The sequence below is a fragment of the Morone saxatilis genome, unplaced genomic scaffold (assembly GCF_004916995.1).
Source record: "Morone saxatilis isolate NCDOM2014 unplaced genomic scaffold, NCSU_SB_2.0 Contig16, whole genome shotgun sequence".
Lineage (NCBI taxonomy): Eukaryota > Metazoa > Chordata > Actinopteri > Moronidae > Morone > Morone saxatilis.
The window spans coordinates 23,853,506-23,878,036 of record NW_023339718.1 but is presented as its reverse complement, the minus strand read 5'-3'; the positions used below and the strand labels follow the sequence as shown (position 1 = coordinate 23,878,036).

The 24,531-nt window shown below is 41.7% G+C and overlaps 1 protein-coding gene across 1 annotated transcript in view; it reads left to right on the top strand.

Annotated features, from left to right (window-relative positions):
* The window catches only part of si:dkey-91m11.5 (PH_BCR_vertebrate and RhoGAP_Bcr domain-containing protein), a 32,384-nt gene that overhangs the window by 1,468 nt on the left and 6,385 nt on the right, over positions 1-24,531 (top strand). Inside the window, exons 2-16 of the mRNA XM_035658456.1 lie at positions 12,016-12,197; positions 13,880-13,984; positions 15,045-15,230; positions 16,039-16,146; positions 16,377-16,437; positions 16,543-16,595; positions 16,685-16,825; positions 20,667-20,788; positions 21,129-21,294; positions 21,539-21,658; positions 21,886-21,961; positions 22,822-22,926; positions 23,037-23,111; positions 23,575-23,672; positions 23,896-24,027. Of these exons, the coding sequence (XP_035514349.1) occupies positions 12,016-12,197; positions 13,880-13,984; positions 15,045-15,230; positions 16,039-16,146; positions 16,377-16,437; positions 16,543-16,595; positions 16,685-16,825; positions 20,667-20,788; positions 21,129-21,294; positions 21,539-21,658; positions 21,886-21,961; positions 22,822-22,926; positions 23,037-23,111; positions 23,575-23,672; positions 23,896-24,027 (1,730 nt within the window). The remainder of the gene's footprint in view (positions 1-12,015; positions 12,198-13,879; positions 13,985-15,044; positions 15,231-16,038; positions 16,147-16,376; positions 16,438-16,542; positions 16,596-16,684; positions 16,826-20,666; positions 20,789-21,128; positions 21,295-21,538; positions 21,659-21,885; positions 21,962-22,821; positions 22,927-23,036; positions 23,112-23,574; positions 23,673-23,895; positions 24,028-24,531) is intronic.

The window sequence follows — 24,531 nt, the reverse complement described above, 5'->3', positions numbered from 1 at the left end:
AAGCCCCTCTCTAATCACTGTCTGAAAGATGTTTCCCTGGCTGGGATAGAATAAGTCACTGATGAGTAAATGCACTTCTTTGTAACGCCTAAACACTTTTTAACATCCTAATATTTTGACCCCAATACACTAAATCCATCTTAAAATGTTTTCTGGAGCCAGGATTATCATGCACTTTATTTATTTAACACATTTCTTGTTGTGTTTTTGTCATTCTGTTGGATTTCAGCCGGTTTACTTGAGTGGAACTGAGCCATTATGATTGAAGTGGCCTATAAAAAAAGGGGCCAGGTTTGATAGAATTCCTCTTCTCGTCCCGTTAATGAGAATTTTATTTTATCTCCTTGCAGCTTTTATCCATAGTGAGTGTGTCAGGAGTATTAACCCTTTCCAGTTAAGCACAATTAGCTTTTTTGCAAGAAGAGACTAAACAGGTTTTCACAGGTCAGAGCCTGCAAAAAGTCAATAGGCCATGAAGGGGTTGGGACTGACAAAACTGCCTTCACATACGCTAATTCTTAACAGTAACCCAGTGGTTGGGCCATTCTTTCAGGAGTGTTTTCTTTACCCTTTGTAAGCAGGCCTGCCCTCTCTTTTTCACCCCCTTCTGCTCTTTGCCCACTGAGTGCTGCAGCACTCTCACAGAGATGCTCTGACTGAGACAGCGACTGCCCCCCGGCTTCACAGTCGCTCGGCCCTGTCCACCCTGAGTGTTTTCGTGTCAGCACACATCAGTGTTGTTGTCCTTGGTGCCGAGTAATTAACTTAAAGGGGTTTCTCTAGCGTGATAAATTTAGGGAGGCTCTTTGTTATGGGAGGTGGGTAGGAAAAAGCCCTCACGACACTCAAAAAAAAGGATCGAGGGGCTTAAAGTGTGTCATGCGGCTTCCAATCGAAGTGCCTGCCATCAGTGTTTCCTGTTGTGATGTGTGAACACAATAGGAGAATCACTCATTGAGAAAGAGTATTGACATGTTAACAATATAACAATGTTAAGTGGGATAAGGAGAGTGGTCTGGGCAACTTGGCAATGCCAAGGACAGAAGAAGAGGCAGGAGTTAGTGTTCCTCTACGAGAACGTTTGTCAAAGTGAATGACAGATGAGGACACATATTGTTGAGGCCAAAGAGGGATTGGGATACAGAGCAAGTATTAGGATTGGAGCTGGAAAATTGTCTGCCTCTACCCCATCCCAAAAAAAGTGTTATCCACTGTGGGTCAGATTAAGCAGATGAGCAGAATAGTGTGTTGTTATATAAGGTTATCCAGTCCAAAGCTCTTTGACACAAAGCATGTGACGAACAAGCAGATAGTCTGTGATATAATCAGCATGAAGTGTAAGCTAGCATGCCGCTCGCATGACTGAAATGTCCAAATCCATTTGACCTGTGTTATTCCACTGTGTCATTTGTTGCGCAGTGCTGCTAACTTACTGTCAGGATGTGTGTTTTTTTCCTTCTCATAGCTCCTTCTTCTGTTTTGCAGAAAAGTAAACTAAGCACAGAAAGTTTCTCCAAAGAATTAATACATTTATGACAAAGATGGCCTTGCTTGAAAAACAATAGAAGGAAAAGCTGATTTCACTTAACCAACTGCAATTGCGAACTCCAACAATTTGATATTGCACTTTCAAAAAATTAGGGGACCTGAGACAGACAGATCAAATAAAAAAAATGCTCCAAAGTGATGCAGCAGAAGTTGACATATCCTGACTTTTAGTCCAAAACTCTCAACTCTATATTTCTGTCCTCTTCTTTGCTCCATGCCCCCCAGTTTGTAAGGCAGGACATTGTCAGGGGTGATTTTCTCAGACTTGACAGAGAACAGAAGACATTAAACATCCTGGCAAAAAAGAGTTAACTCAAGGTGTACTTACTAGCTTGCAACTCCGTCTGAAGACCTTTCTCGGTTGTCGAGTCAAGTCAAGTTTTATTTATTTAGCCCAAAATCACAATTTGTCTCAACATTCAACCTCCCTCCTTAGACCCCCGATTCGGGTAAGGAAAAACTCCCGCAAAAGAATACGACAGTAATAAATGTCGAGCGTACAGAACAAACCAAGAAAATCAGGTTTTAAAGAAAAAAATACAGATATACGCATGACTGAAAGCTCTGGAAAAAGCTTATACGTGGATTATGAATGTATTTTTTGCCAAACTACTATTTATATAGTCAAGAATATTACACAGCTGCTTTCACAGGCTGAGTAGTGCATCCCATGACCAGTAAACTGACCATTAAAGTGTAAAATCTGTGGAGTTCCCCTTTTAATGTACCCTGTCCTGACACCTTCTGTTTAAAGCCACCATGCTGCAGAGCCTGAGGTGCAGCTTTTGTCTAGAGGAGACTTGTTGCTGACATAATGGCACAGCTGCCTCATGTGGACCTTGCTTTGTGGATTACCAGAGGTCTGGATTTATTTTCTGATGTTGTAATAACATTACTGTGCACGTTGCTGGATTAGGCCTCGGGCAGGGAGCCGGTTTGAAGCAAGTTTTTGCAATAAACTGCTCTTTGTTGTGGTTAGTGACTTTTAGGGAGCAGTTGGAAAGTTTTATTTGGTTGTATTTATCATAAAGCGCTGCGGCTCTCAAATCTATTAAACTGTCCTAGTAAAGCTAACTTAATCTCAGTGTTGTAAAGACGCTTTGTGCTCCAGTTAGCCGTGTGTTACTGTTGGACAAAGCTTCATGAATTGTACAGTATAGGACACATGACAGTGGTTACACCTAAATTAGGCTTTCTGGACTGTAAGATTTGGTTTGTATGTTAATGCTCTGCAGCCTGTCATGGAATATATGAATGCTGTAGCAGACAGAGAATTGACGTGGTCCCTGCTGGTGTTGTGTGAGCGTTTTAGTGTCTGGCATGGTGGCAGCTTGTCTCTGCCTGGGAAAAATGACTGACTTACCATTAGAAACGCCTCCAAACTGACGCAAACAAACCTGCGCCTGTCCTCCTGCCGTTACACCGCTGCATCGCTGCGTGAAATCTCAGGGAAATGGCCAGTCTAAAATTGAAACATCTCAAGGGACTTTTTTCTATGAATAGAAGAATAAGTGTTGTCTCCTGGTTTCTGGTTATCTAGGCCATTTGTCAAGCCTAGCTGTGAAGAGCCGCTGATTAGCTGTGGGCCTTTAAGGAGGCCAACTCTCTGATGGGTCTATTTTGCCATAATTAATTATCATCATGACACTGACATGCCCGTGGCCACAGAGTGTGTGTGTGTATACCGTCTCATGGTTAATGTAATACAGCGAGAGGGTACATAGAGGAAGAGGTTGGCCAAAAGGAAAATAATAAATCTCACCATTAGTTTAATCATAATCACTCTGCAAAAATCAGGAGATTGTCTTTTAGGATGCATTTAGCTGAGCGGGCCTCTGTGAGGACATGGCACAGTTTCTGTAGGTAGACAGTTCTGTCTGGGGTGGCTGTGACATTAATAGAAAGTGTCTGTCTGAAAAGGTGATGAAGTCTGTCTGAATGTCTTGGCCTCAGTTCAGAGGTTGGTAGTTGCTGCCTCAGCAGGAGTCACACCGGTGCTGGTCCACACTCCCAGTTAATTGCAGACTCATGAATATTTGAGGTCCCTCAAGGAAGCCCACACAGGCCTATCATTGTACCTGGATATCAACATCTGAGGTTTAGTGGTCACGGAAGCTAAAGTATTCGGCCTCACCCTTTCCTAGAGTAAATGAAGGCCTACAAGAGGAAGTGCTGGCAGCTCTCGAGGGCAGCCAAGTTTGCCTCTGTGTGCATGTGTATATGTGTGTGTAAGTAAGACACCTGTTCTTCTGTGCAGTGTGCTGGGTAAAGTGGTCAAAAGCTGGCAGGCCATCAGTACACCAGGCCAGGCATCGCCAGCTGCTCTCGCAGTTTAAGCCATGAATAGCCTTTTTGTTCCTCTCTGTCAAAAAGCAGAACAAAAACTTTTGTTTAGAAATGAAATAGACCACCACACTAGATCATCATATTAACTCTTCTATTCACATACTAACATACACGTTTTCATAGACAAGCCTTAAAAAAAAAATCTTTGGCATGTTTATGAGCCTGCGGGCCTCCTCCGGCTCAGTGATCCTCCCTCGTGCTCGGCCTCAGCCCTCTGGTCCTGCAGTCTCAGCTCCCCTCCCTGGTCCCACTCAAAGGGCCCTCTGTGCTTGATGGCTGGCAGGCCAAGTGTTTATGGAATGTCTCAGCTGCTTGTGGGGTGTGGGGGGAAACGGCTAATGAAATGTTAAGTGTTGTATGAGTTCACCTCTCTCACTACAGCCTGACCCGCGGAGCTTGTTGTGTCACTGGTCAGAGTTTGTTTTAGACAAAATGTTCTCTCGCAAACTGAGCAGGGGAAGTGTGAGTGAATGAAGAAAATAACAACAGGTGAATAAGAACAGTATATTTTTGTGCTTGCCTGTATTCAACCATTTAAAGGGGCAGTCCAGTGGGAGAATTATGCAAACGCCAAAGTTTTTTAAACTCCACATTCACATTTTCTAACACAAGCTTTCTGTCCCCACGCCCAAGCCGAGGTAACTCTGATGACGTCGCTACGACATCATCAGGGGTTATTTTCTCAGACTCAGAGCCACAACAGACATTATACAGCCTGACAAAAAAAGGTCAAACTCCATGCCCCCAATTTTTAACAAATGGGTTATGTTATAAATTCCTAGTGTCCAAGCTCAGATAACCCCGATGACATCATCAGGGGTTATTTCCTCCAACTTGTTAAGCCATAGAAGACATTATACAACTGCTTTTAAAGCCACGTACGTTTTGTTATTCAGCAAAACAAAGCTAATGATTTGTAAAGCTCTCATTATCTGATTCATTTTACTCTCAGCCTACACACCGTTAGCTTTAACCAACTTTCAGTGCAAACGTGCTGTAAAACCTTTGTTGCCAGGCAGATTGTGACTGAGCCAATCACATTAAAGCACATCAGGTGAGGTCTGTTCACTAATATTTAATTCTGTTCAGACATGCAAATGAATATTTGATCACACTTGGAGGTCACTGTGATTTTTCATGTGGCTTATTCAATTTAAGTGTGTTCATCATCTGCCGATAATAAGCATTGTCAGCAGTTATGTTTTATGTTCACTATAGAACACAAACTTAAGGCCATGAGGCTGAAGACTGGCCAGGCTCCAGAATAATTATCCAATAACATAACCAAATAGGACTAAATAGCTACTGTACTGTATTAGACATGCAGTTATTCCATGCTGTGTCAGTAAAGCTAATCTGCGTGTATCCAATGCGTACATGTGCACCATTGTCTATGTTTATTTGCACAGACTGGAACGATTATTGGGCTTTGATTCTCTCTGTTATATAGCACATTACAAGCAGTAGTCCGACCACCCTGAGCTATTTCAACACACTCTGATTACTAGGTGTGCTGGGCTGGGCGGCCCAGTTCTGACCTACCCTGCTCAACGACTGGCACTAATTTTAGGCTGCCCTACAACAGATCAGAGGCGAGTGGTGGTGGGCCTCACTGCCTCCACCGGCCCTGTGGTTTAAAGGGCCTCCCAATCCAGCAGACGCTTCATACGGCCCAGGATGTGATGATGATGTGTTGGCTAACATTTTTTGCCAGTGTCTGCATTTGCCATAACAGATGCCCCAGTTACAGTGCATTGTTAAAGGGGCACTCAATTGTACACGTCAAAGTCAATTTACTACTCGCAGGCAGTGCTACACAGCTTGTGAAAACAGTTGTTTAAGTGAGATCATGTGAGTAATGTTGTATTTGGGAGGACACATGCTATGAGCGTGGCTCTTGGGATGATAATGTCAGTGTATTAGTAGATCAGACCGTCCACCAATTTGGTCTTTTATACTGAAATATCCAAACAACTATGGCACTGATGGCCTGATATTTTGTACAGACATGATGAAGGGATGAATTGTAATAACTCTGGTGGTCCTCTGACTTTTCATCCAGCGCCATCATCAGGTCTAATTTTTGTGTTTGTTACACAGACGGAACCATCTGGAAAGTCGTCATTTGAAAACTGGCTGGCACATTAAAAAAAATGCTCAGCAGGTGATTGGCTGAACCATCTGTCTTTCACTGTATATCATGATGATGATGAAACATCTTTTCTAACTGACGCTAGCAGCATCTACATTAACATCTTTAGCAGCCACCATTGTGGTTTATAACAAACAGTCTTCTCTCTGCATCACACATACCACCCACCCGGGGGTAGCTGCCAGACACTGTAGTTTGGTCACAAATGTATAGATTGAAGCCTGGCAAGATGAATTCTCTCATGATCTATTGAGTCCAGCTGCCTCTCAAGCTTAGTTTATGACCAAATACCTGCCAAACTAATGACATTCCCATCATCTTCAGCTGTACAATTAGCAAAAACTCTAGGTTTACTGATTATTGCTAATTCGCAAATGTTAGCATGCTCACATGCTAAACTGAGAAGATGAAGATGGTAAACATACCTCTGAAACTATGGCATGTTAGCATGCTGATGTTAGCATTTAGCTCAAAACACAGCTGTGTATAAACACAATGACACTGAGCCACTAATGTGGCTGTACTGTACATTCTTAGTAAACAGAAAGCCTGCATTACAAACCTGCCTGGGCCCAGAGTGAAAGAAATGAGCATTTATTAGTCAGGGAGAGGCTGACCAAATATGCTATGGAGTTGCATTATGGGAAATCCCATACTTGAGACTAAAAGTCCCAATATCTCGTCATCTCTTGCAATTCATCCAAATTTAAACTCTAGAATCATGTGGTGATGACAGGATTTAAGTGTCACTATGCAGATCAGTGACGGACAGAGAGCCCCTCCTCAGTAGTGTGTGATTTCAAGTAGACTCTTTGTAGTCTGCAGACCTAAATGTCACCAAAGAGTCATTGTGAAGTGCATTACTATCAATCTATCAACATTTTTCCACTTCCCATGAGGTGAGGAAATTACAAGGGCCACAGGCCAGGTCACCATGTCCAGTGCCATTACCCTTCAACCTGTTCCCCTCTTTTTGCTCTCCCTGCCACCGCTGTTTCCCCAGTGACCACACAGTCCTGCGGAGAATCCATTTGTTGGAGCCATAAAGTGGTGCTAAGCTTTTAACAACATCTCACATTGGCATCTTCTGCTGCTTGTTTCCAAAGGTGCAACTTTTCTCTCCAGATCTATACAACCATTAGAGAGGCGACAGAAAGGCTATCCTTCATTGTACCATTTTTGCTCTGTGGTAAATTATTGATACTTCAATCTCATTTCCATCCATTTCTGAGCTGGATCATTTGGGAGCTTGCGATCTAAATTCTGTCAGCTGACTGATCTTTGTGTGGATGGTCAATATGTTCACAGTGGGATGCAATAAGTGGGCTCTGATTCCCTCTTTTTGTCAGATTACAAGCAGGAGTCTGCCCCTGTTGAGCTATTTAAACACACTGATCAGTGATCAGTCAATGCGGGATGGGCAGCACTGTGCCATTTGCCAGTGGTGAAATGGGGAATTATGGATGTTACTATTCTAGTTTCAACTCTTTCTGGGATGAATCAATAGACCTATTTGATTTGTATTTTTTGGAATTGCTGTCTGAATTCTTCCCATCAGTGGAATAGAACAGATATTTTATGCATTTCACCTTTACCCGATAAGTTAGTTTCTTTGATTGCAACTTCCCACTTTTGGTTGTTTCCAGAACCTTCCCCATTTTTAAATGTCCTGCTGTGAAGTGAAAAGGCGGTGCTTTCATGTCCATGCCACGTGATGATGACAATGTCATTTGGAAACCAAACAGTGTTAAGAGAAAATCAGAAAAATATTCATGAAAGCGTCCCAAGGGAGAGTGCCTTCTTCTGTTGATACTGTGTGCTGGTCTTGTGTAGTGAAACAAGCCCACATGGTGATTTCTGTGATAATGAATCTGATGCTGTGACACTGCCTCCGCTGCACATCTGTCGCTCCCTCTCTGCCTGTTTATCGTAGTTCATCTCTATGGATTAGGATTAGGGCTTTGAATGTGTCTTTGCTTTGTCATCAATAGGACATCCAACATGTCCCCTGTATTACACTGCTGCGATTGTCTTCTAAACATGGCTCTTTCTTGTTTGCATGCTGGAGGAAGGAAAAGTGTTGATGATGACTGATTATTCTCCAGAACGGGACTGGAGAGTGAGGAACCAGTTGTTTGGCCGACTCCTTATATATCCTTGAGTTCTATTTTTAGTGAAGGGTGTTCAGTATGGTAGTGTGGGAAAGCAAAGTCACTGCGTATTGTGCAGTAAAAGGTAATTCCAACAAAAATCTTGCCTTTTTTTGATCATATGCAGTAATCTGACATGTATAAAACCACAGCTTGTGGGAATACAGTCAAATGAAATTCTTGAAAAACAGAATTACAGAGTTTCGGAGACAGTCCAAAACAAATTCAGCTTCTCTCTGATCCGCGGCTCCACATAGCTCACAACCACAGCTGTTGGGCTCAGCAATCTTATGTAATGTCATTAGAATGTATTTATTACAGCTCTATTGCACAGTTGAAACCCTTTTAAGCTGCAGCGAGTTGGGCATGGGACAGGGAGGACGTGCTGTAGAACTGCCCGGATGGCTTTGCCACCCTCCATCGTACTGTGTGATATTTTGTGTAACAGACTGTATTCAGTCACTACAGATTGGAAACAAGAAAATAACATTGTTTCTTCAATGTCATCTGTGATGTGTAGTGATGTGTGGGTGTGGTCAGTGAGTAATAAGACACTGTGGTACAGATATAGCAATTATATGATTTAAAAAGGAATTTTTGATTGAAATTTAATCTGTTTACAAAGCCATGGCTAGCATTGAGGACAGAAAGGTCATGTCCTCAGTAATATTTCTTGGAATATGGGGGATTTAATGACATGAGCAGGAGTTTACAATCTATGAGTAGAAGCATGTTACACATGTTGGGTTTTTAAGAGTCATTCTGATTTGTTTTAGATTAAATTTCTTGAAATGTGACCGTTTTGGGCACTGTGAATTAATTAAAAGGGACAACTAGAATTACATACTTGGCTTTGTAGAATTTGAAGCAACCTTTAAACCATAACATTGGGAGATCAAATTTACAGACAAACTACCCCAGAAATTCAGATTATAGAGTTTGGTTGATGGTGATGAATGACCTCAGGAATTTCTAAAATGCTGGCAGACACTGAGTCTGTTAGCATGAATAATGGTTAGAGAAAGCTTTCCTTCCTGTACTTTAGATATCTGATAGACAGAAGTACAAAGTACCACTTAATGAAGGATGGATTAATACACAAAGAACATACATTGATATAGTTAGTTAACACAATACTTCACTTATTATTATATTTAATTTGTTTAGATTTTTTATTTATGTTGTTTTTATTGACCAATAATACCAAATAATAACCAAATTGAAAAGGATGCTTTTCAAAATGTTTCTTTATGTTGTTAAAAAATATTCAATATAATGCTATAAACTGTATAAGTTGTGCTCTACTACATTACAAATATACATAGGTTTTGCAGACAGTTTGAGGTTTAAAAGAGCCGTGCTTCGGTTTATTTGTTCTTTGTCAGTTGTTTCACAATCAGGACAAACAAAGGACGTGTAAACAGGTTACACAGAAACAGAGCATGGTGGATGGATGAAGAGCTGGATGGGAAGTAAAATAGACTAACATTTTAATGGGAATTGTAAATATCTGTTTCCATATATGTCTGAAAGCCTGGAGGCTCTGTAAAGTCTTTAATTACAAAAGGCATCTCAGTGTTAACTGGAATGTAAATATGATAGCCAGGACCATAGATTAATGTGTGTGTCTGGAGTGGGAGCTGTTTGTGAAGGGATGACCTTGTGCAGAAAGCCTGTTTCCGCTCTGAAGCAGATGAATCGCTGAATTTTCCGGACTGACCTGCCTGGACACTTCCTCAGCAGCGGTCCTAGTGAACGCTAGAACAACGCCACACACTGAGGATCTATTGTGATGTCCACTTTCTCACACTTACTGCAGCCAAATGAACCCTATCTATTTAAAAAATGTCCTTGCTATTTAAGACTTTAGAACACATTTTTAAATCCTCCTCTTTACTTAATCAGGTTTGCAGTGTTTTTTTAAGCTCTGACTGTTTCTTTTCCCTGGAATGAGATAGTTTGCGGCTCGGAGGCTGCTGCCTGGGAGAGGATGTGTTTTTCATCCAGTGCCGGGGCTGATGTATAATCTCACTGGAACACAGAGTGGCCTTTCACATGGACTTCCCCTGTGCTCTGAAGCTGCTTGGCCTGCAGTAGGCTCTTCCTCTAGCAGTCAATACAGCTCTCTGCCTCGCTGCTGGGCCCAGTGTGTTTGTTTGAGTCCTTTGTCACGGCCCCTTGGCTGTCATCCTGTCAGCCCGCCTATCTTCCAGACCTCTCTAGGGTGACTCAGCTTTATCCTCCTACAGTTTCCGGAATCCTCTCTTTCCTGTTTTCAAGTCGTGCTGAACCAGTTTTGTAGCCTCCTCTTAACATACCTTACCCTGCACTGCTAGACATGTCTGCCTGATATTTTATCACTGCTGCTCAAGATCATCATTCTGCATCTGCCAGCCGTCACATCCTTTACAACGATAATGATGATAATGATGATAAGTGCTGGTGAGTCAGGGGTGGCTCACAGTGATTACAGGGTACCGAGCCTGTTGATCCTCATCTTCACGGTGTCCTAAAAAGTCTGAAATCACAGGGATGACAAGCACAACATATATTTCTGACTTGTAACACTTGTTTCTGGCACGTACTCGCTGTGGTCATGGTGTAAAACCTGTGGGTTTCTAGTCTAGAAATTCCATTTCACTGATTTCCGGAAGAAATGTGCTGCTCTCTGAGCTTTGAGGCCTTTTTGATTTGTGGACTCACAAAGTGAATATTATACCAGGTTACAGCAGCATCTTTCAGATTCTCTCTGATCCTTAAAACACTCAGCTGAAGGAGACACACACTGTACAACAAGGCTGGCATGAATAGAGAATGTGTGTTGCCTCTGCAGTTACCCAGGCTTATCCACTTGCCTGACACGAGCCCTCAGTGGCTGGCACAGGCTGTGTGGTAGATTTGTGTAGGTCACAGGTTTGTGAAGGTTAAAAGAGGATTTGATATAAAGACAAATGGCAGTAAAAGACAGCACTCTGCTTAATGTTTATTGTCAACTGACAATATCAGACAAAATAGCAACTTACATTATAATGCTGTTCAGACATAAAAATTAACAAAAATTAACTGTGGGCCCCTACCCTTCACTCTCTGTGGCTTGTATATGTACACAGTGACATTCAAGAAAAAAAATAGCTGCCTGCTGCGACTTGATACAGAGTTGATAAGAGCCATGAGACCGAACCAAAACAGTAAAGTTGCAATCAAAACAATGAGCTGAAAGACATTAAAACACTCCGTAGAGCTGAGGGGAGCTGTAGAGTTCAATGCTAATTCTCTGTGGGTTTGTCCCTACAATAGATCCCTTTGACATTACAAACTGTTAAACATATTGATTAGTGCAGCTTTAAAGCCATTATCGTTTCAGTTGATTTTGCAAATTTCAAACACATAATTTACTTTTGGGGCTTTAGGGCCGTTGCCCACTTTGCCAATTTGCAGTCCAGCCTTGAATCCAGTACAAGCAACAAGTACTGTCTTAAAAGTGACCATAAAGTAGAACACCTCTCCAGTGTCACAATGTCAACAGACTTTATAATCTACACAATGGTAGTATGCAATGCCAGGTTATTATATTGAATCTTATTTTATTGGATAGGAGTTGATCCCTGATAACGCTAAAGTGAAGAGGCTGTGGCATCGTCACAACCTTCTGATATCAGTTCCTAAATAGCTTTGTTAGCCCCACCCACTGCATTGGCGTAGTATCAGAATACCAACAGTTTCAGTTTGTGGCATTTCCCGTCTTCTTTCTCTGTGTTTACTACACGACTTAACAGTTTAATGACACACCATGTGACTATTGTCCTTTGTTTCTCACAGAGGCTCCCTACAATGAGACCCCTCCGTCATATGGCTATGACTTGGAGCACTCAGAAGAGCACCAGCCTCGCCACGACCCTCTATCCTTCACCGGATCTCCGTCGTCCTCGCCACGACTCCGCTCCAAGAGCCGGAGCAGCCGAGACACCCAGTCCTCCGGCTCTCTGGAGTCCACGCTGTCGGTAATGTTACTGGGTCAACTCCAAACATGTCTGACACGTTAACTGTGTCTCTCAGCTGCTGTTGCTTTCTCCTTCACCGTCCTCTGGCTGCTCTGCTGTTATTCCCTGGCTAGAGTACTGCTTTACTGTCCTCTCTCCACGCCCCGTCCAGCACTTTTAGGAGCTGTGGCTTCTCAGTCTGTGATGGAAAGTTGCTATTACGGTGCCTGACATTGCTTCTTCTGCTGTCTGTGTGTTGGTGTAGAAGTACCAGTTTAATCCCAACATACTTTTTCATTTTATAAAACAAAGGCGTTTGTTAAAGCCTACAAGTTGTTTTCAGGTTATCAAGTTGTTTTCATTGTTTTTTGTAATTATTTTAAACAAACTCAAATAATTGGCACCTCTGTCGCATGCCAGTTATAATGGAAGTGTTTCACTAAATTAAACCTACATTTCCTATAAACTTTTTTTCTTCCTACTGCAAAGAGGGTACTGCCTCTTGTTATTCTGCTCATGTGTGGTGTTGCTGCATGGGCATAAAAGTGCTGGTATTTTTTGTTGGTTTATAGTGGAAGAAGAGCTTAGTGTTTTATGCTATGAAACTAACCACTAAATATCCTGCAAAATTGTTTTTATTGGCTTTGGCAAAATCAATATTGCAATCCTAGTCCTAGTGTATGTAATGATCTAGTATTCCACTTCCAATTCCACAAATATGGGAAGGTTGCGAGAGAGAGATCCAAAATCCAAGCACCACAGAGGATGGATATTTTGACTTTTAGTTCCTAGTAAGGGGCTTCAGAAACACTGGACTGCACATTTCCCATAATGCATCTCGATAGTTTATGTTGTTAGACCCACCCTGGCTCACCCCTAGTTTGTAACACAGGCTTTCTGTAATACATTTGTAGCCCGATGTGAGATTGACATCATCAGGGTTGTTTTCTCTTTAGACTTTGGACATTATACAACTGTTTTCATAGTCTGAACTACAAGTGTAAAATCAGTGAAGTTCCCTTTAGAAAACTATAGAAGAAGTGCCCTTCAGTTAGGAATTCAATCGCAGATGGGAGTGCTGTTTGGCATGAAGCACACACCATACGTACATGCTCAGCAAACATACTGTGGGCGAACAGATGTTAAAAAGAGACCCAGCTCCCCTCCCCCTCTGCTCTGTTTGTGTCCTATCTGTGGTATTCTTATCCTCTGATGTGTACACTTGGTGATCTTCAAAGCCTAAATCATGGTGGAGAGTGTGGGGGCTCAGTTGGCAAACAGCTTTAAAAAAAAAAAATCTAGGTAATATAATGGCAGAGCGATTGATACAGCCCTTCTCAATGCTCCAGTGAGTTTCTTACTGACATGATAGCCTGCACCAGGATGACTGATGGCTTTGACCTGTTTGGAATAACAACTCCTGGACTCGAAACACATTTGTCTTCCTTACAATGCTAGGAGTCTCTGGTGTAGGCCTCTTGGAATGTAAAACTCCTACAGAGTTTAATCAGATCTGGTCTGACTCTGATCCCACAACAACAGCATCTACAGCCAGGGGTATGCAGAGGTGTGTGGGTGGGTTATTAAAGACCAAACCCATTTAAAGGTTACATATCATATTGTCATCATGAGCTTTTTGTGTGGGAGAATGCCTGCTCTTCATGTTTGCCAATTGTCTTTTCTTCCCACCTTGTTTGTATCAGGTGGAGCTGGATCAGGAGAAGGGGCTGGAGATGAGGAAGTGGGTTCTGTCAGGAATCCTGGCCAGTGAGGAGATCTACCTCAGCCACCTGGAGGCCCTACTGATAGTATGTGTAACTTATAACAAAGACACACACAAGATCATTTCCTCAGCTGGTTGCAACCCGTAGTATAGACAAAAAGACATGATTAATATTTGTTTACAACATCAAGATTGGGCAGTTTTACAAAGTTTTTTCAAAGTTTATTTTGTATAACCTAAAAAGCTAATATAAAATACTTTAAACAAATATAATAACTGTTTACAACATTGATAAAATACCTATTGATATAGCTAGCATCTTTAACTTCTTGTTCAGTGCTTGTTTGTTATCTTCCTTTTTAAAGCAAGACTATGATTTTGTGAAACAAGAAATAACACATTCTTCCTTTTACAGATGAAAAGTTGGATTCATAAGTAATACATCGCACGCTTGCTCAGTTTTTTTAGGTTTTGCTACCCCAGCATTGGTCTTTCTATGGTGGCTAACATTAGCTGATTGAGTTAGCAAACTTTTACTAGATACTGCCATGTAACTGCCATTACTGATTCAGTTTGTGAAACTACCTTACTTTAAAAGAAGAAATAACATATTCTTTCTCTTACAAATTAAAAGTTGAATTCTTAAGTGATACAACACGCCTTGCTCAGTTTAATACACTATGGGGCTTTTTACGGCTACAGCGTTGGTCTGGTAAGAAGTAGCTTATGTTAGCTAGCGTTAGCTAATGTTCGCAAACTTTTGCTCGATATTGCAGTTTAAGTGACTAACATTACTGTGTCAGTTCTTCATTCATTTCTGTCAGTGCTACTATTACACTACATTTTAGCATTTTCCATTTTCCTGTAATGGCCGCTACTCAGTCAAAGTTAATTGTAAGGCTGGTTTTTACTTGTTACATGCACACACAAATATTAGCTTGTTCAGCAGATCTCCCAAATATCTTTTGACCCTTGTTGTGTTTGTGGCAAAATCTTCTTTCAACAAAGACAGTATCATTAAAAAGAAATTGAAACTGTACTGTTATTTCATTGAATTGGCAGATAAGCCTGAAAAACTTGTTACTGGTTTCATACAGTACATTTAGTAACTGTTTCGTACACACTGACTGTGATTATTTATCCAGCCCATGAAGCCTCTGAGGGCTGCAGCCACAACCTCTCAACCCATGCTGACCATCCAGCAGATAGAGACCATCTTCTTCAAAGTGCCAGAGCTTCATGAGATCCACAAGGACTTTTACGACGCTCTGTTGCCCAGAGTCCAGGACTGGGGCCACCAGCAGTGTGTGGGCGACCTCTTCCAAAAACTGGTATGGTGATGATGTGTTTTTTAGCGTCAGTAGGACAACTAAGGAAAGAAGAATATTTTCTTTTTTTTATGGTTACATTTTTTGATGTACAGGAAAACATGTCATGACAATGTTTCAGAGCTAAAGCTACACAAACCTGTTTTTCCACTTCTTTTGAGATGAAAGCAGTGGAATACTATACTATACTAAAGTATCTGATGGGCTGATATGAATGAAATGTTGTGAGTGTGTTGTTACCACACAGAGTACAGTATGGCAATCCCCCTCAGCTGATTTAAACCCTCCTTTGGAGATAAGAAGACCAAGCATCAAATAACATGAAACCTCACAGCATTAAATTGTATGTTGGTTTTTGATCAAACAAACCACCAATCATCAAGTCAGTAACTTTCAGAAGCTAATTATAGCACTCCTTAAATGTCATGCCTTGATCATTAATGATAGTTAAAAGAGGAGAGACTTTCGAGGGGAAAAGGTGGCTGTTAGTAATGTTCAGGGGATCTTGTCGTGCACATGTGAGTAGACTGCCTGGAGTCATCTCCCGGCCAGATAAAAGCCTTGCTCCACCACATTACTGGCAGTAAAGGAGAACAAAACACTCTATAGGAGGTCGCTGAATAAGAGCTAGTGTTTGAAAAAGATTAAAAACACACGTACATGGGTTTATATTTAGACACGTGAGCAAACATTGAATCACACTCCATCTGTAATGCCTGAGCACAGCATACAGTGACCCTGCAAAGTACCCAGTGGAAATCACAGACTTGTAAAATCTGTATCTAATCCATACTCTACTTGTGTCCTGCAGGCCAGCCAGCTTGGAGTGTACCGAGCCTTCGTGGATAACTATAAGGTTGCTGTGGAGACGGCGGACAAGTGCTGCCAGGCAAACGCTCAGTTTGCAGAGATATCTGAGGTATGTAATCACGCTACGCACAGCAGGACTGCAGCAGGCAAGTATTTGATGTTGTACAGCTGCCCGGGACAAGTGATGACAGGGCAGTTTTCAGCAGTCCTCACAGCATAAAGAGCCATGCAGCTCTTTACAGCGGTGCTGATTGTTTTAATTGCACTGTGGGGCAGTTGCTGGGATTTAATGAGGGTATTTTTTCCTCACCATTCCCTCTGGTGTTATCTCCCTGACAGAATCTCAAGGTCAAAAGCACAAAGGACTGCAAAGACCAGTCGGCTAAAAATTCACTGGAAAGTGAGTACTGAGTCAAATGAATGGCCAGCCTCCACATTAATCAATATTGCTATATGTAGTTGAGCTGTGACTAGGCCTGTTGAGCTGACTCTTCCTCCTCCACAGCTCTTCTCTACAAACCTGTGGACAGAGTGACGCGCAGCACACTCGTTCTGCATGTAAGTCAATCTGTCCAATCTGAAGCAACAACTTGTCTGCACGAAGTGACTTAAATGGATTGAATTTGTCGTAATTTTTACCATTCTAGGACCTCCTGAAGCACACGCCCTCCAGCCACCCGGACTATCCACTGCTACAGGACGCCCTGCGCATATCTCAGAACTTCCTGTCCAGTATCAATGAAGAGATCACCCCGCGCAGACAGTCCATGACAGTTAAGAAGGGAGAGGTCAGTGTGGAAAGCTGAGTCACTACATCACCACAGGATTATATTGTGACTCCACTTTTTCATATAAATATCACTCAGGCCCACTGAAAAATCAATTGTGGTAGAAGGGTCAGCTTCCCCTCCATACTACTAGCTAGTGCTTCTTTAGTTGATGAGTTCTTGAAAGTGAGGAACTTGATTGACACTAGATTTGCTGGTTATTCGCCAAAATAAATTCCATCAATTCCTGTTTGACTAAATGTAGCCCAGGTTGTAGTTAATATTCACCAAGGGCTTGAGTGTAGAAGAAAGACGAATAAGTTAATAGTATGTTCTGCCTCCGTTTGTGGAGCACATGTTCCCTCTGCCAAGGTCAAATTCAGTGGTGTGAATGGTGTGTTGGCACAGTGATAAAGCCCGGTACCACAATGTTGACTCCCTGGGCCGCTCCAGCTTTTATATGCCTTTATATTTGTCCAGTATATGCGTCACTAACTTTCACCCATTTCTGGTGGTCTGCTCACTCTTGTGCACAACAATATTTTGGAATACAAACAGCATATGTTTTCTGAATATCCAACAGAGGCAATAAAAGTCTACAGAGAGTCGACAGGCATGCTAGCGTCTCTTTAAGCCTGTACTTAGACACAGTTGTGTTTTGAGCTAAATGCTAATGTAAGCCTGCTCACAGTCATGTTTAGCAAGTAGTAATGTTTAGTATGTTCACCATCTTAGTTTAGCGGGTTATCATGCTAACATTTGCTTAATAGCAACAAACATAAAGTACAGCTGAGGATGAGGAAGATGTCATTGGTTTTGCAGGTATTTATACAACTGGAAAAATGTAACAATAAACAGTAAGTTTAATAAAAGTAGAGGGACGACCAAAGTTATTACAAATGATCCTGAGCATGTCTGTTCCAAATTTTAAAGCAATTTTTCCAATAGTTGATTGACATTTCAGTCTTGGCCAAAGTGGTGGACAGACTGACAGACTGACACCGCCATCCATAGAGTGAGTGTGCTTGTGTGGCTAAAACGTATAAAGGGAATTGGGCTTCATGTTCTGGCAGAATATGTTATTGAAGCTCTTCATTGACAGAACACTTGATTACATGGACTTGGAAACGCACTGTACAGTAGTTTTTAAACATTTTCATTTGATTTTCTCACTAAAACAGCCACATTATGGAGTTGAGGATTATATTTTCCCCTGTAATGTGCGTCATATCTTTACTCTTGACAGTAAAAAGCCCGAAGCACAAGGTGTCTGGAAGCTGCAATAAAACCGGAGTGTGAGTCAGTTGGTGCTGACTCATCTGAGCCTGTCTGCTTTAGCTGTGAAGGAAGTGGAGCGTAGAGGAAGCTCGTGACAAAGCAGTGCAAACACTGGAGGCAAGGGGTCTCTGTGTTGCAAACCAGGAAAACCTGTCGATTACCTCCGCGCTCACTCCCATCCTTCCTTGCCGCAGTGTCAACTCTGCTTCCCAGAAATGACCTGCAGTGCTCCTTATCAACTTAACTGTCTAACCAGCCTTCTGCACTGGGCGTGTACCGATTTACCCGAGCTTCCTGCCCCCTGTGCCCCCCCGCCCCCCCCTCCCCACAACATGCATCTGATTCAGATGACCTGACCAAGAACTTCCTCTGTTTTTCCTGGGAACTAGGGTGGGATATTAAATCAAAGAAAGATCTTGGGAACATTCTTCTGTATATTGTCTAGGAAGGCTGAAGTCCCACAAGGAGACTGACAGATAACAAGCCAGCACATGACAATCCATTTAAAATACGAGCTGTTGTTGTTGTACGTGATCAGCTCTTGACTAAATTTGCACCCATTGTTGATGTTTTGCACCGTGGCTGCCTGTAATTACCATGGCCATTTAAACCCATGGGTTTGTTTAGCTTCACCTCTTGTACATGCCCCGCTGCTCAACGTCTCATTACAGTGCATAAAAAAACAGATTCCAGTGTCATGAGGGTTGGAGCTCTGTGCAGAGACAGCTCTTGTTTTTCCAGTTGGATTATTGACTATTTGTGCTCATGTTTGTGTCACAAAACAATAAGCGGATGTCACCCTGCCACTTCTGTTTGAAACCAGGACAGTACTGAACATGTCTGAGGGCCCTGCCAGCAGGCCTGTAACCAGCCAGCGAACATCTAGAGTGTGCAGAAAACAGAGGAGGAAAACCATGGCGCAGTGATTTCCTTGTTTTTGTCGAGCTGTGGTTGGCGTGGGATGGCGTGAAGTCTCACATGGGCAGTGTCACTGTAAACAGCCTCAGCCCAGAGGTCAAAAGGCAGAAGGGGAATTTAGATACACATTGCTGCAGAAAGAGCTCATGTCATCACATGCGCCTGTAACCTCAGGCTAGATGGATCAATGAAGATTAGAGGAAGTTATAAAATTAGGATTCATTATCATGACTAATTCCTTACAGTATGCACTACAAAATAATTGTCATAGCGTGCTTAATTTTAAATTTTTTGAATGTCACTATAAATTAAACGCAAATCGACAGCGAAAAAAGGACCTGTGGCATCTTGCAGTGAAGTTGCAGATTGAAACCAGTTTGAACAATGCTCGTCTTAGGAGAAACGATGATGGCTGCAAAACTCGAGCCAGTGTTTGATTTGTCTATTTGGGCTACTGTAGAAACATGTCGGACTTTGTAGTAGAGGACCCGCTGCCTCTGTAGATTAAAACGGCTCATTCTAAGGTAACGGAAACACAATGGTTCTTATTTTCAGGTGATGATGAATATTATATTCCATTTCTGCCTGTAGATCCTAAATATTACACACTGGACCTTCAAGATTTAATACTTACTTTCTCTTTCTGGAGCTGTCTCACCACCTTTCAATCAATTTCTTTTTTCAGCTGTGAGCAACTTTCCTTTGTTCATTGTATGGTGGGAGAACAGTGTCAATCAACAGCATTTACTATCCATGTGTTGGGTTTAGAGTATACTTAAATTTGTCACTTTTCCAGTGTGAACACAGTCCATACTCAAACCTAGTATTAGCGTGTAGTGTAGCGCTGGGAAACACCAGTCTACAGTTATGCTAGCATTTCTGTAAGGCTGTACTTAGACAAAAAATGCTAATGTGTCCACAGTGACAATGTTAACATGCTGATGTTTAACAGATACAATGTTTGCCATGCTCACAATTTAGTTTAGCAAGAATATTTGTCATAAATATACAAGCGGATAAAACTGATTAATGATTGTGTGAAATGATCAATAGCACAAAAATGAGCAGCACTTGGAGTCTAGACTAAAATTTCATGCCAATCCATCTGATAGTTGTCAAGACATTTCAGTCTGCATCATACTGGCTTAGGGATGGACTGATGTTGCCACCCACAGAACTAAGCTAGCTAGCATAGCTAAAAATATGGAAGGCGGAAGTAGTCTGAAAAGTCTGAAAATGCATCATTACATCTGTTGGTGGTTGAAGAAACATACTGCATACACTTACTACTTTGTTTTGGTCACATCACAAATGTTTTATTGTTGCGGGTATTTCGTTTACCTTCACTGTGAGGTCGGGTTGAATTGAATTGAATGGAGAATTGTAGCAGTCATCCGACAGCAGTTGCAACACCACAGGCTGTACAGTAATTACAAGCATGTACATACATCAGCACAAAATCATTGTTTGTGAACCTAGAATGAAACCATTTTAAACTGAACCCCAATGTGGAACTTAGATTATATACTGTCATTTCAGCACTTCTTAGAATTGCACAGTTTCGTTAGTTTTAACTAATGAAAAATTAAGATTATTGGGGTTGTATCTGAAGCAAATGAGAGTCTACTACGAGTGTAATGACGTGATTCCTCGTTTCCGTTGGCAGAACCGCCAGCTGCTGAGGGATCGCTTCATGGTGGAGCTGGTCGAAGGTTCCAGGAAACTCCGTCACGTCTTCCTTTTCACAGACCTGCTGCTCTGCACAAAGCTGAAGAAACAGGCTGCAGGGTGAGTCTGGGTCGGCGTCCAGCCCGGGGTTAGAAATGCAGGCTTGTGACCCGGAAGATCCATTGGTTCAAGAGAGAGAGTCCCTTCCCCTAGACAGACATTAAACTTGTTAACATAAATTGTGCTTTGCTGAAAATAGAAGTGTGTCATTGTGAAAATTAATGGTTGCAGTGGGAGATAAAGGTCCCTTCATCGGATGCTTGAATATTTTTGCTTGTGGCTAGTTGTACTGTTGGGTTCCCACTGCTAAAAAAAAAAAAAGCAATAAAGCATTCTGGTGAAAAAGCAGGAAAACATGATACTTACTGGGTCATTACGTACACATCTTATCCTCCAACAGAAAAGGGCAACAGTATGACTGTAAGTGGTACATCCCACTGGCTGATCTGACCTTCCAGACCATCGAGGACTGTGAGTCCACCCCAATCCCTCTGGTCCAGGACGAGGAGATCGACGCCATAAAGATCAAAATATCCCAGATCAAGAACGAGATCCAAAGAGAAAAGGTGAGAATAACCTCACCATCACAAAACATAACAGGATTTAACATACAGTTTATGATTTGTGAGTTTATTAGTGATTTGAAGGAACTGTGACTGTAGGAACAGCAGAACAATAATAACTTTGTACCAAAGTCTGAAGACAAACTAAAATAAAATGAGGAACTCTAAGATTATCACATGTGAATACAACAAATGTCTAGACAGCACGTTCTGTACTACATTAACCCTGTTTACTGTCCATCTGTAGAGAACCACCAAAGGACCCAAGGTGATTGAACGACTGAGAAAGAAGTTGTCAGAACAAGAGTCTCTGCTGCTTCTCATGTCACCCAACATGGCGTTCAGAGTGGCCAACAGAAACGGCAAGGTGAGTCTTTAAGAGGGTTTATTCAGACATGAGTAAAATCCAGTGTGCTTCGATTGATGAAAGATCTTTCTTGGATTCCCTGATGCGTGTAAAATATCATTGGGAATATGTACCTGCAATGAACAACTTCTTCATTTGGTTTCTGCTGCCCTCTGCTGTTCACAGGAGTGACATTACAGCATGAGAGTGCACTAAAATACAGGGTATGACCCCTTCATTTGTTTCAGGGTTTCACATTCCTCATCTCTTCTGACTATGAGCGCGCTGAGTGGAGGGAGATCGTTCGCGAGCAGCAGAAGAAGTGTGAGTTTTTTTGGCACTTTCTATGAGAGAGTCAGGATTATCATAACAGTTGTTGTTCATTTCGATTTCTCAACATATACACCGCCTACATCAACAAAACAAAGACCCAAAATCCTAACGACAGTACACATTTGCCCCATATATACAACAAACAAGCTCAATGTCAGTATTTCCATATCTGATAATGCAGTTGTTCTATATCAAACCTAAGCTTATGAAATTTGCAACAATCTGCCTTAAATTAAACTAAATCCTCCTTAAATCTTGCTTCCAAAATGTACTCTAGGTTGCGACAAAGTGTCTACATATTATTATTTCTGCAGGATTCTTTGCTCTGCTGTCCAAATGAATATAAATCAAAAATTTAAGTAGCATGTGCTTCAAATATTGTGCATTAGCAGACTACATTTGTTTTGCAAATCAGTCCAAGGAATACATTTGTTCCCAATTAACAATTTCTATTCCTCCTTATAAATCTGCTTAATTGTACAGTTTGAAGAGCTATCCAAGGATTGTTACATATATGTTTTGCAATTGATATCAGCTCTCTCAGAATGCTCTTTGTTTTTCTACATATTTTCTTCTTTATTTTTTTTACTATAAAGTTGACAGAATTTATGTTTTTATTGTTCTCCTGTTGTGTTTCTAGCTATATAGATAGATGAAATGCTTGAGTGGCAAGATGATATAATTGTAGATCTGACACATTAAATCGCCCCTCCAGCTTTGGAAGATGTAAAACCTGCCTTTTAATTCTGTGATTTTTCCCCATATAAGTTAACAATAGAATGTAGTATAATACGATTGCTTATCAAACACTTCTAATGGGATATTTGTGTGACTGTAACTGTGTGCTGCAGGTTTTAAAAGCTTCTCTCTGACCTCTCTGGAGCTGCAGATGCTCACTAACTCGTGTGTGAAACTCCAGACTGTTCACACGATTCCAATGACCATGAATAAGGAGGGTAAGGCCCACAATGTGTTGTACTTTTTAGAATTGAATACACATTTTACTATATACCCAGAGTTTTGTAGTTTATATTAACCTGTATAATTTGAACCCTGCCCTCCACAGATGATGAATCTTCTGGTTTGTACGGCTTCCTAAATGTCATTGTCCACTCTGCATCAGGGCTGAAACAGAGCTTAAGTAAGTGGCTTATCCTCCTGTTTTTGACTATAAATCATCTCACTGATAATTCTGGAGGTTGCACGTGGTGTCACATCATCTGTGTCAGTCCAGACTCATCTGCTGTACCCGCCACCCCCCCTCTCTCGCCCTCGGCTGCGGCTGTCAGCTGGGAGGGCAGCTGCAGGGGAACAAGTGGGATTAGCCAGGAACATTGTGTACAAGCAGCCTCAAATATGTCTTTCTCAAATCACTGCCGGCTCAAACTCTAGCCTGTGCTCTCTGTCACAAAAGGTAGTCGGGCAGTAGGCGGTGGCATGTTTCAACCATTGGGGAGTCCACTCCTCTTTGTCATTTCTTAATTTACAGTAACATTAGAACCAGAGAGAGAGTTGCAGCCAGAGGCCTCACACTGTACATCATGCAGACATGTCTCAATCAGCTGATTCAACAGTTAAAACCTACCTCTGCTTGTGCCCACCAGACCTTTACTGCTCTCTGGAGGTGGATTCCTTCGGCTACTTTGTCAACAAAGCCAAAACACGTGTGTACAGAGACTCTACAGAGCCCAACTGGAACGAGGTGAGAGTACAGATCAGAGTGGAGAAAGTGAATGAGTGTCCACCTTCGCTGTCCACTGCTGTGTGTTTTTAACACAGCCAGCAAAGGACAGTGTTAAACAGAACTGTACGAAATCATATCAGTTTTGAAAAAGCCAATGGATTTACTGTATGAAATAAAAGTACATTGTTGTGCACTGGGCTGAAACCTACAGTAACATGCCTTTGCTCTGTTTCCATGCCAGGAGTTTGAGATTGAACTGGAGGGCTCTCAAACTCTAAGGCTGCTCTGCTATGAGAAGTGCTGCAACAAAACCAAGCAGAGCAAAGAGGATGGAGAGATGACGGACAAGATCATGGCAAAAGGACAAATAAAGGTACAGTCACATGCCTTAGCATAGACTTGTTTGTGTTTCAGTTATATACCCAGGAATACCAGTATTCATTTTTAACAGGATACTGTATGTGCTAGGTGAGACAACAATTGTTTTTGCTGAACTGCCTCAAACATATTGGATGTATGGCAATGTATTGTTAGTATCATGTATGAATGTATTGTATCAGCCAACTTGGATTCTTGCTGTAGTGTATTTCCCAAAATCAAGCACAGAAAAGTAGAACACTTTCCGGCAGCTTTCTAGACATTCTGGCACTATATACAAAATATTTCTCAATTTCCTGAAGAACCTTGGACCTCTTCTACGTCATACTGTATCCCATATGTTACCCACGCAGGAAAAGGAACTAAAAATCAATGTTTACAGACTCAGTATGACCCCAAATCAATACGGTTCCACTGACATGTGTTGGAAAAACAAACCTTGCCTATGTGGAGTGAACTTGCTCCCTCTATTGATTCCAGGACCTCCACAGTGGTGACT